This window comes from Tetrao urogallus, assembly GCF_951394365.1.
Source record: "Tetrao urogallus genome assembly, contig: scaffold_303, whole genome shotgun sequence".
NCBI classification, from domain to species: Eukaryota; Metazoa; Chordata; class Aves; order Galliformes; family Phasianidae; genus Tetrao; species Tetrao urogallus.
In genome coordinates, this window is record NW_027638872.1 from 1 (window position 1) to 12,466 (window position 12,466).

General features: G+C 64.6%; 1 protein-coding gene across 1 annotated transcript; it reads left to right on the forward strand.

Moving 5' to 3' along the window:
- Positions 1-158: 158 nt before the first annotated feature.
- Positions 159-12,436, forward strand: LOC306957680 (microtubule-associated serine/threonine-protein kinase 1-like; the record flags this gene model as incomplete). The annotated part of the gene is made up of 18 exons (XM_079551153.1): positions 159-260; positions 681-801; positions 891-958; positions 2,046-2,131; positions 2,226-2,434; positions 3,729-3,867; positions 3,975-4,107; positions 4,769-4,934; positions 5,652-5,753; positions 5,842-5,964; positions 6,225-6,334; positions 7,492-7,619; positions 8,296-8,453; positions 9,132-9,293; positions 10,117-10,346; positions 11,553-11,675; positions 12,057-12,193; positions 12,267-12,436. Coding segments are annotated over 18 exons (2,467 nt in total), but the record flags the coding sequence as incomplete, so codon positions are not given.
- Positions 12,437-12,466: the final 30 nt, after the last annotated feature.

Genomic DNA, 12,466 nt, shown 5'->3' on the forward strand with positions numbered 1-12,466 from the left:
GTCACCCAGTGGGACCCAATGGGGACCCAATGCCACCCAACAGTCTTCAGTAGGACCCAAAGGACCTCAGTGTCACCCAAGGGGCACCCAACAAATACCCCCCACCCCTGGGTGCCACTGGGACCCCCCACCTCCCAAGCCCCCTTTGCACCCCCCAGGCCTACGAGCGCTCGGAATCAGAGGAGGTGGCCTTCATCACGCAGCTGGTGAAGAAGCTCCTCATCATCATCTCCCGCCCCGCGCGGCTGCTGGAATGCCTGGTCAGACCCGGGACCCCCCCACCCCACCCCCAAAAAGAAACCCCCAGACCCCCATTTTCACCCCACACCGCCCCAAACACCCCACAGGACCCATCCTTCCTGGTCACCGTGGCAACCGCTCAGCCAATCCGGATGGGGGAGGCGGGGCTTCCGTTGCCGTGACAACGTGCCGGGACCGCTCCATGTCACTGCATGTCCTGAGAGCCGCCGGGGCAGGCAGGGGGGTGGGAGCACACGGGAAGCACACGCGTGTGCGTAATGCGAGCAGATCCACGAGCCGTGCGAGCACGCAGCTGATTTTGCACACACACGCGTTCGGTGGGCTCTCCCTCTCACAAGGACCCACATGTGTATCTATCGGCGTGCCGCGGCTGCGCGCACACGCGTGACACACGCGTGACAGCCCATGTGCGTCCGCAGGAATTCGACCCTGCTGAGTTCTACCAGCTGCTGACGGCGGCCGAGGGGCAGGGGCTGCTGAAGGCCGACATCCCACGCTACATCATAGGGCAGCTGGGGCTGGCAAGGGACCCCTTCCCCGGTAGGCACGCGGAGTCACACGGGAAGCACACGCGTGTTGAAGCGTGTAGAGCTTTGTGCACACACGTGTGGCATCCCGTGTCCCTGCAGATGTGGTGCACCTGGAGGAGCCCGACAGCGGCGGCTGCAACACCCCGGAGCCTGAGGAGGGGGCTGAGGTGGGCACCGGGTTGGTCTCTGTGTCCCCGCATCACCCCACATCATCCCATACCACCCCACATCACCCCACATCCCCACATCACCCCACATCTCCACATCACCCCACATCTCCACATCATCCCATACCACCCCACATCACCCCACAACTCCACATAACCCCCACATCCCCACATCACCCCACATCCCCACATCAACCCACGTCCCCACATCCCCACATCATCCCATAACCCCCCCACATCCCCACTTCACCCCATGTCCCCACATCACCCGTACCCCCCCGACATCCCCACATCACCCCACATCCCCACATCACCCCACGTCCCCACATCACCCCATACCCCCCCCACATCCCCACATCACCCCACGTCCCCACATCACCCCATACCCCCCCCACATCCCCACATCACCCCACGTCCCCACATCACCCCATGACCCCCCACATCCCCACATCCCCACATCAACCCACATCCCCACATCGCCCCATGCCCCCCCACATCCCCACATCATCCCATAACCCCCACACATCCTCACATCACCCCATGTCCCCACATCACCCCATGCCCCCCCACATCACCCCACATCCCCACATCACCCCCACATCCCCACATCACCCCACATCCCCACATCACCCCATGCCCCCCCACATCCCCACATCACCCCACGTCCCCACATCACCCCATACCCCCCCACATCCCCACATCACCCTGTACCCCCCCCACATCCCCACATCACCCCACATCCCCACATCACCCCATGCCCATCCACATCACCCCACATCCCCACATCACCCCATGCCCCCCCACATCCCCACATCATCCCATAACCCCCACACATCCCCACTTCACCCCATGTCCCCACATCACCCCGTACCCCCCCGACATCCCCACATCACCCCACATCCCCACATCACCCCACGTCCCCACATCACCCCATACCCCCCCCACATCCCCACATCACCCTGTACCTCCCCCACATCCCCACATCACCCCATGTCCCCACATCACCCCCACCCCCCCCATAACCCCATATCACCCCCACCCCCCACATCCCCACATCACCCCACATCCCCCATCCCCATCCCCCCAGGCCCGCAGCGCTGTCCCCAGACCCAAGAAACCACCGGGTGAAAACGACTTTGAGACCATCAAACTCATCAGCAACGGCGCCTACGGGTGAGAAGGCGTGGGGTGGGGGGCCGGGGGGGGGTGGGGGGGTTCAGGGTGGGGGTCCGGGCGGGGGTCCCGGCGTGACGGCTGCTGTGTGCAGGGCGGTGTATTTGGTGCGGCACCGCGCCACGCGGCAGCGCTTCGCCATGAAGAAGATCAACAAGCAGAACCTGCTGCTGCGCAACCAGGTCCAGCAGGCCTTCGTGGAGCGCGACATCCTCACCTTCGCTGAGAACCCCTTCGTCGTCAGCATGTTCTGCTCCTTCCAGACCCGCCGCCACCTCTGCATGGTCATGGAGTACGTGGAAGGTGCGATGTGAGGGGGGTGGGAGTCGCGATATGGGGAGTGGGAGTCGCGATATGGGGGTGGAAGTCATGATATAGAGGTGGGAGTCGTGATATAGAGGTGGGAGTTGTGATATAGAGTTCCGATATAGAGGTGTGAGTCGTGATATAGGGGTGGGAATCGCGATATAATGGTGGAAGTCGCGATATGGGGGTGGGAGTCGCGATATGGGGAGTGGGAGTCATGATATAGAGGTGGGAGTCGTGATATAGAGTTCTGATATAGAGGAGTGAATTATGATATAGGGGTGGGAGTCACAATATAAGGGTGGGAGTCGCGATATGGGCGTGGGAGTCGTGATATAGAGGTGGGAGTTGTGATATAGAGTTCTGATATAGAGGTGTGAGTCGTGATATAGGGGTGGGAGTCACAATATAAGGGTGAGAGTCGCAATATGGGGGTGGGAGTCGTGATATAGAGATGGGAGTCGCGATATGGAGTTACGATATAGAGGTGTGAGTTGTGATATAGGGGTGGGAGTCGCGATATAATGGTGGATGTTGCAATATGGGGGTGGAAGTCACGATATAGAGGTGGGAGTTGTGATATAGAGTTCTGATATAGAGGTGTGAGTCGTGATATGGGGGGTGGGAGTCACAATATAAGGGTGGGAGTCGCGATATGGGCGTGGGAGTCGCGATATGGGGGTGGAAGTCGTGATATAGAGGTGGGAGTTGTGATATAGAGTTCTGATATAGAGGTGTGAGTCGTGATATGGGGAGTGGGAGTCACGATATAGGGGTGGGAGTCGCGATATGGGGGTGGGAGTCGTGATATAAGGGTGGGAGTCGCAATATGGGGGTGGAAGTCATGATATAGAGGTAGGAGTTGTGATATAGAGTTCTGATATAGAGGTGTGAGTCGTGATATAGGGGTGGGAGTCACGATATAAGGGTGGGAGTCGCGATATGGGGGTGGGAGTCGCGATATAGGGGTGGGAGTTGTGATACAGAGGTGGGAGTCGCAATATGGGAGTGGATGCTGCGATGTGGGGATGGATGCTGTGATATGGGGATGGGAGCCAAGAGTGTGGGGCTGGGTGTCGTGACACAGAGCCAGCTGTCGCGATACGGGGGTTGGGTGCCGCGATATGGGAAGTGGGGCTGCGACGCAGGGGGTGAAGCAGTGCCACGTGGGGTTGGGTGTTACCATCCGGGGCTGGGCATCGCGATATTGGGTTGGGGGGAAGGGGGGAGTTGCGATATGGGGCAGATGGGGCGGTTCATATCCCGATAATCACCTGTTTCCATCTCGCAGGCGGGGACTGCGCCACGCTGCTGAAGCACATCGGGGCGCTGCCGTTGGAGCTGGCAAGGCTCTACTTTGCCGAAACCGTGCTGGCTTTGGAATACCTGCACAACTACGGCATCGTGCATCGCGACCTCAAACCCGACAAGTAGGGGGGGGGTCGGGGGAGGGGGGGGGGGGGGATGAGGAAGGGGCTTTGGGGAGTTCTGGGGGGGTCCCAGCTGCTCCCCATCCCCCCCCCCCTCAAACCGGCAGCCTCCTGATCACGTCGCTGGGCCACGTGAAGCTGACGGACTTCGGGCTGTCCAAGATGGGGCTGATGAGCCTCACCACCAACCTGTACGAGGGGCACATGGAGAAGGACGCCAGGGAGTTCCGCGACAAGCAGGTGGGCGTGGCCAAAAGGGGGGTGTAGCCAATGGGTGTGCTCAGGAGGCGTGGCCGGGGGCGTGGCTACGGGGGTGTAGCCAATGGGTGTGCTTAAGGGGCGTGGCCAAGGGGCGTAGGCAATGGCTGTGCTCAGAGGGCGTTACCGGGGGGCGTGGCCAATGGGCGTGGCCAATGGATGATGTCTGTGAGCATGATCGGCGGGGGGCGCAGCCAATGGGTGCTGTTTGTGGGGGTGTAGCCAATGGGTGTGCTCAGGAGGCGTGGCCGGGGGCGTGGCCACAGGGATGTAGTCAATGGGTGTTATTTGTAGGCGCGACCGGGGGCGTGGCCAAGGGGCGTAGGCAATGGCTGTGCTCAGAGGGCGTTACCGGGGGGGCGTGGCCAAGGGGCGTGGCCAATGAATGATGTCTGTGGGCATGATCGACGGGGGGCGCAGCCAAGGGGCGCAGCCAATGGGTGCTGTTTGTGGGCGTGACCAGGGGGCGTGGCGAAAGGGGGTGGGCAGCTAATGGGTGTGCTCAGAAGGCGTGACCGGGGGCGTGGCCAAGGGGTGTGTTCAGAGGGCGTTACGGGGGGAGGGGCGTGGCCAAGGGGCGTAGCCAATGGCTGCTGTCTGTGGGCGCGATCGGGGGCGTGGCTAACGCTGGGCCCGCCCCCAGGTGTGCGGCACCCCCGAATACATCGCGCCGGAGGTGATCCTGCGTCAGGGCTACGGGAAACCCGTGGACTGGTGGGCGATGGGAATCGTCCTCTATGAGTTCCTGGTGGGCTGCGTCCCCTTCTTCGGGGACACCCCCGAAGAGCTTTTCGGGCAGGTCATCTCGGGTACGGGGACGTGGGGACGGGGTGGGGGGCGCATAGGGGATAGGGAATGTCATAATGGGTGTGGGGACACCGGGGGCACGGGGGGCAGATGTCACTGTGGGTATGGGGACACTGGGGGCACAGAGGGGCAGATGTCACTGTGGGTATGGGGACATTGGGGACACAGAGGGGCAGATGTCACTGTGGGTATGGGGACACTGGGGGTATGGGGGGCAGATGTCACTGTGGGTATGGGGACACTGGGGGCATGGGGGGGCAGATGTCACTGTGGGTATGGGGACACTGGGGGCATGGGGGGCAGATGTCACTGTGGGTATGGGGACACTGGGGGCATGGGGGGGCAGATGTCACTGTGGGTATGGGGACACTGGGGGCATGGGGGGCAGATGTCACTGTGGGTATGGGGACACTGGGGGCATGGGGGGGCAGATGTCACTGTGGGTATGGGGACACTGGGGGCATGGGGGGGCAGATGTCACTGTGGGTATGGGGATCCCAGCACGCAGTGCACATCAGCTCCCGTTTGGGGACGGAGGGATGGACAAGGTCACCTCCAGGACGTGGGGACACGAGGACAGCAATGGGGACATGGGCTGGGCGTTGGGATGTGGGGCACTGCCAGCTTAGGGACAGCAGAGAGGGCTGCTGGCCGCCTGTATGGGGACACGGCTGGGCTCCTGTGCCCCACACGTCCCCATATCCCCACCTGCCCTCCAGATGAGATCCTATGGCCGGAAGGGGACGAGGCTCTGCCCCCCGACGCTCAGCACCTCATCTCCTGCCTGCTGCAGACCGACCCCCTGCGACGCCTGGGGGCGGGTGAGACCCAAACCCCGCGTCCCCCCCCCCTTTACCTCCGCGTCACCCCACGTCACCCCACGGCCCCCCCAATGTCCCCCACGCACAGGCGGAGCGCAGGAGGTGAAGGCTCACAGCTTCTTTGCGGCGCTGGATTGGACCGGGCTGCTACGGCAGAAAGCTGAGTTCGTGCCTCACCTGGAGTCTGAGGAGGACACGAGCTACTTTGACAGTGAGTGACACCCCCCCCCCCCCCTCCCCAGCCCCCCCTCGGGGGTCCCCATGGAACCCCCCCCCCCAGGAAACCCCCTTCTGTCTCCCCTGGGAACCCTTAGAACCCCCCCATGGCTCCCCTTTCCCCACGGAAGCTTCATGATGGCTCCTTTCTGATGGGGTCACCTGAGCCCCCCCCCTTAGGGACACTCGATGCCCCCTCCCCACATCCCCCTCCCCTTGCCCTTATTTCGCCCCCCCCCCCCACCCCCCCTACAGCACGCTCGGATCGTTACCCCCACGTCACCTCCTATGAGGACGAGGACACGACGGAGGATGAACCCGTGGAGATCAGGCAGTTCTCCTCCTGCTCCCCACGCTTCAGCAAGGTGGGGGCAACGGGGAGGGGGTGAGCGGGGACACAGGGGGGACACAGGAGGCACAGGAGGGACACAGGGGGGACATAGGGGGGATGTAGGGGGGACACGGGGGACACAGGAGGACATAGGAGGGACATAGGAGGGACACAGGGGGGACACGGGGGACACAGGAGGGACACAGGGGGACATAGGGATACACAGGAGGGACAAAGGGGGGACATAGGGGGGACACGGGGGACACAGGCGGGACATGGAGGGACATGGGGGGACATGGGGGGACACAGGAGGGACACAGGGGAGACACAGGAGGGACACGGGGGACACAGGGGGGACACAGGGGAGTCACGGGATGGACACAGGGGGGACACAGGAGGGACATAGGGGGAGCATAGGGGGGACACAGGAGGGACACAAGGGGGACACTGGGGATATAGGGGGGACATAAGAGGGACACAGGGGGGACATGGGGGACACAGGAGGGACACAGGGGGGACATAGGGGGGACACAGGGGGGACATAGGGGGGACATGGAGGATATAGGGGGGAGACAGGAGGGACATAGGGGGGACACAGGGGGGATATAGGGGGGACACAGGGGACACAGGGAGGACATAGGGATACACAGGAGGGACACGGGGGATACAGGGGGGACACAGCGGGGACATGGGGGACACAGGGAGGACATAGGGATACACAGGGGGGACAGAGGAGGGACACAGGGGGGACACAGGGGGGTGTGGGGGGACACGGGGGACACGGGGACATGGGGGGACACAGGAGGGACATAGAGGGGGCACAGGGGGGACACAGGGGGGATATAGGGGGGACACAGGGGGGTCACGAGAGGGACACAGGGGGGACACGGGGGGGCACAGGGGGGACACAGGAGGGACACGGGAGGGACATAGGGGGGGCACAGGAGGAACACAGGGGGGATATAGGGGGGACACAGGGGGGACATGGGGGTCACGAGAGGGACACAGGGGGGACACGGGAGGGACAGGGGGGGACACAGGGGGGACGTGCAGCACAGGTTGACGGCGCTCAGCCTCATCCGGCACGCGCTCACACGCTGTGCCAACCCTCGTGTGGATCCTCGGTGGGATCCCAGCGCAGCCGCCCCCATTTTCCCCCCCTGTTCTCCCCCCTGTTCCCCCCCCCCCAAGGTGTACAGCAGCCTGGAGCAGCTCTCTCAGCAACCGGAGCCCAAGGCAGCCAAAGGACGGCCGCGGGATGAGGGACGGCGGGACGGCATCGCCAGGGAGCGGGGCTGGCGCACGGCGTCCCCTGAGCTGTGAGTATGGGGGCAAGGGGGGCGGGGGGGGCATCGGACCCTGGTACAGTGGGGTCCTTAAATGGGTCCCTAAATGGGTCCTCAAATGGGTCCCTAAAGGGGTCCTTAAATGGGTCCTTAAATGGGTCCCTAAATGGGTCCCTAAATGGGTCCTTAAATGGGTCCCTAAATGGCTCCCTAAAGGGGTCCTTAATGGGTCCCTAAATGGGTCCTTAAATGGGTCCCTAAAGGGGTCCTTAAATGGGTCCCTAAAAGGTTCCCTAAAAGGTTCCCTAAATGGGTCCCTCAATGGGTCCTTAAGTGGGTCCCTGAATGGGTCCCTAAATGGGTCCTCAAATGGGTCCTCAAATGGGTCCCTAAATGGGTCCTTAAAGGGGTCCTTAAATGGGTCCCTAAAGGGGTCCCTAAATGGGTCCTTAAATGGGTCCTTAAATGGGTCCCTGAATGGGTCCCTAAATGGGTCCTTAAATGGGTCCCTAAATGGGTCCTTAAATGGGTCCCTAAATGGGTCCCTAAAGGGGTCCCTAAAGGGGTCCCTAAATGGGTCCTTAAATGGGTCCCTCAATGGGTCCCTAAAGGGGTCCTTAAATGGGCCATAGGGTGTTTCTAAGGGGGGGGGGTCCGCAGATGTTGCCCCCCCCCCCCCCCCCTTCCAGCAGCTCTCTGCTTTCTGCAGGAAGCGACCACCGGCTCCTGACCCCCCCCCAGCTGAGGGGGACAGCAGCCCCCCACCCGGTGCCAGGCGTCGCTTCTCGGCCCTATTGGAACCTGGACCCCCCCGCAATGGGGTCCCAACCCGCGACGGCCCAACCGAGAGCGCCCCAGAGGAGCCAGGTGGGTGCTGTGGGGGGGGGGATACTGGGGGGTCCCTGTGTGTCCCCTCCCTCCCCCCCCCAATCACTTCCATGTCCTGGGGTGCTGTGGGGGGGGGGGGTGCTGGGTGGTCCCTGCGTGTCCCCTCCCCCCCCCCCCCCCATCACTTCCATGTCCTGGGGTGCTGGGGGGGGGGGGGGTGCTGGGGGGTCCCTGTGTGTCCCCTCCCCCCCCCCAATCACTTCCATGTCCTGGGGTGCTGTGGGGGGGGGGGGTGCTGGGTGGTCCCTGTTTGTCCCCTCCCCCCCCCCCCAATCACTTCCATGTCCTGGGGTGCTGGGGGGGGGGGGGGTGCTGGGGGGTCCCTGTGTGTCCCCTCCCCCCCCCCCAATCACTTCCATGTCCTGGGGTGCTGTGGGGGGGGGGGGGGTGCTGGGGGGTCCCTGTGTGTCACCTCCCCCCCCCCCATCACTTCCATGTCCTGGGGTGCTGTGGGGGGGGGGGGGTGCTGGGGGGTCCCTGCGTGTCCCCTCCCCCCCCCCCCCCCCATCACTTCCATGTCCTGGGGTGCTGGGGGGGGGGGGGTGCTGGGGGGTCCCTGTGTGTCCCCTCCTTCCCCCCCATCACTTCCATGTCCTGGGGTGCTGGGGGGTCCCTGTGTGTCACCCCCCCCCAACACTTCCATGTCCTTTCCTTTAGGGGACCGGGTGCAGCCCCCCCCCCGCACCGAGCTGGGGCTGCGGAGGCCGCGACACCCAGGGGTGACCCCCGAGGGGGGGGCTGATAAACGAAGCCCCCGTGGACCTGGAAAGGTCACCAAATCGGCATCGGCCACCGCATTGTCTGTCATCATCCCCAGCGGTGAGTGGGACCCCCCCCCCCCCCCCCCGGGGGTCACAAAGTATCCAGGGTGGGGGTCCTCCAGGGATGGGGGCAGTGGGTGACAGTGCCCCCAGGGTCCCCAAGGGTGATTTGGTCCCTTAGGACCCCACAACCAGCGTTGCTCTCTGGGGTGACCGGGTCCCAAGGGTGGTGGGGGCTGATGCTGTCCCCAATGTGGGGGTCCCCCAGGGATATGGGGAGTGGGTGACAGTGCCCCGAGGGTCCCCAAGGGTGGCAGGGGCCGGTGGGGTCCCCAAGGGTGATTTGGTCCCTTAGGACCCCATGGCTGGCAGTGTCCTCTGGGGTGACCAGGTCCCAATGGTCCCCAATATGGGGGTCTTCCAGTGATGGGGGCAGTGGGTGACAGTGCCCTGGGGGTCCCCTGGGGTGATTTGGTCCCTTAGGACCCCACAACCAGCGTTGCTCTCTGGGGTGACCGGGTCCCAAGGGTGGCAGGGGCCGGTGGTGTCCCCAATGTGGGGGTCCCCCAGTGATGGGGGCAGTGGGTGATGGTGCCCCGAGGGTCCCCTGGGGTGATTTGGTCCCTTAGGACCCCATGGCTGGCAGTGTCCTCTGGGGTGACCAGGTCCCAATGGTCCCCAATGTGGGGGTCTTCCAGTGATGGGGGCAGCGGGTGACAGTGCCCCAAGGGTCCCCTGGGGTGATTTGGTCCCTTAGGACCCCACAACCAGCGTTGCTCTCTGGGGTGACCGGGTCCCCAAGGGCGTTGGGGGCTGGCGTTGTCCCCAGGGTGGGGGTCCCGCTGTCCCTCCCGTTGATGACGGTGTCACGGTGGGTGCAGGGGAGGCGGCCGGCTCCTCTCCCCTGGGCAGCCCCATGTCCCCACGCTCGCTGTCCTCGGATCCGTCCTCGCGGGATTCGTCCCCCGGCAGGGAATTGGCCCCCGCCGTTGCTGCCCCCCGTTCTCCCATCGCCATCCCACGACCCGGCAAGAAGTTTGGCTTCACTCTGCGCGCCATCCGGGTTTACCTGGGGGACAGCGATGTCTACAGCGTGCATCACGTCGTCTGGGTCAGTGGGAACGGTGGGGGGGGGTGGGGGGTCGTGGGGGGTTGTGGGGGGATGTGGGGTCATGGGGGGTTGTAGGAATGTGGGGGGGTGTGGGTGGCCATGTGCGTGTGGGGGGGATGTGGAGAGAGGGCGGGTGGAGGGAGGGGATATGGGGGGCATGTAGGGATAAGGAGGGGACGTGGGGGATATGGGGTCATGGGGGGATGTGGGGACATGGGGGGGATGTGCAGAGGGTGTGGGTGGGGGAAGGGGACACTGGGGGAGGATATGGGGACAGGGAGGGGACGTGGGGGATATGGAGTCATGGGGGGATGTGGGGACGTGGGGGGGATGTGGGTGGCAGTATGCATGTGGGGGGGACGTGGAGAGGGTGTGGGTGTGGGGAGGGGACACCGGGGGGGGATATGGGGACAGGAAGGGGATGTGGGGGATATGGGGTCATGGGGGGATGTGGGGACGTGGGGGGGATGTGGGTGGCAGTGTGCGTGTGGGGGGGATGTGGAGAGGGGGTGGGTGTGGGGAGGGGACACTGGGGGAGGATATGGGGACAGGGAGGGGATATAGGGGGGCATATGGGGTCATGGGGGGTCGTGGGGGGATGTGGGGTCATGGGGGGTTGTAGGAATGTGGGGGGGTGTAGGTGGCCATGTGCGTGTGGGGGGGATGTGGAGAGGGGGCGGGTGGAGGGAGGGGATATGGGGGGCATATAGGGATAAGGAGGGGACGTAGGGGATATGGGGTCATGGGGGGATGTGGGGACATGGGGGGATGTGCAGAGGGTGTGGGTGTGGGGAGGGGACACCGGGGGGGGATATGGGGACAGGGAGGGGACGTGGGGGATATGGGGTTATGGGGGGATGTGCGGACATGGGGGGATGTGGGGGGGATGTGGGTGGCAGTGTGCATGTGGGGGGACGTGGAGAGGGGGTGCATGCAGGGAGAGGATATAGGGGGGGATATGGGGACAAGGAGGGGACGTGGGGGATATGGGGTCATGGGGGGATGTGGGGACATGGGGGGAGATATGGGTGGCAGTGTGCATGTGGGGGGATGTGGAGAGGGGGTGGGTGCAGGGAGAGGATATAGGGGGGGATATGGGGACACAGGCATCGCGTGGGGCCGTGGAGGGGATATGGGCCCTGAGGTGACTGCGTGCTTCGGGGTCTCCACGGTGGGGGCCATGGGGTGACGGCTGTGTGTGTGCAGCACGTGGAGGAGGGGGGCCCGGCGCAGGAGGCGGGGCTGTGCGCAGGGGATCTCATCACCCACGTCAACGGGGAGCCCGTGCACGGCCTGGTGCACACCGAGGTGGTGGAGCTCATCCTGAAGGTCAGCAGGCGGGGGGGGGGGGCTGGGGGGGCTTGGGAGGGGGGTGGGGGGCTGTGAGGCGTGGGGTCGTGTGGGGTCACGGGGGTTAAGGGGGTCGTGGGGGTGGCGTCGTGTGAGAGAGGGTCGTGGGGTTCTGGGGTGTGAAGTTATGGGTCACTCAGTGGGGTTTGTGGCTATGGGATCTCAGGGGTCACGGGGGGTCACGGGCTGTGGGGTCATTGGGGGTCAAGAGTTGTGAGATGTGGGGTCACGGAAGCCAGAAGCCCCCAGGGATGAGAGGTCAGGGTGGGGTCAGAGGTCACGGCTGGCTCGTGGGTCGCGGTGATGTCACGTGGGGTCACGGCGGGGTCAGAGGTCACCGCACTCCCAATCACCCCGCAGAGCGGTACCAAGGTGTTGGTGAGCACCACTCCCCTGGAGAACACCTCCATCCGCCTCGGACCCGCTCGGCGCCGCAGCGCCCGGACCAAAATGGCTCGCAGGAACCGCCGGGGCGGCGCCGGAAGCGGCCACGAGAGGTGAGCGACGGGCCGGTCAGCACCGGGGCACCGGGATAGCGCGGGACCTGCAGTGAGTCCTCCCATCCGGCAGGCGGCGCAGTGCGCTCTTCCGCCACCTGGCGAGGCAGGCGTCCCTGCTGCACACGAGCCGCTCGCTGACGTCTCTCAGCCGCTCGCTCTCCTCCTCCGACAGCCTCCCCGCCTCCCCCACGCACGCGCGGGCGCGGGATCCCGCCCACCCGCCTCGCGCCGCCGAGACAGGTACCGGGCCGGGGGAGGGGGAGGCGATGG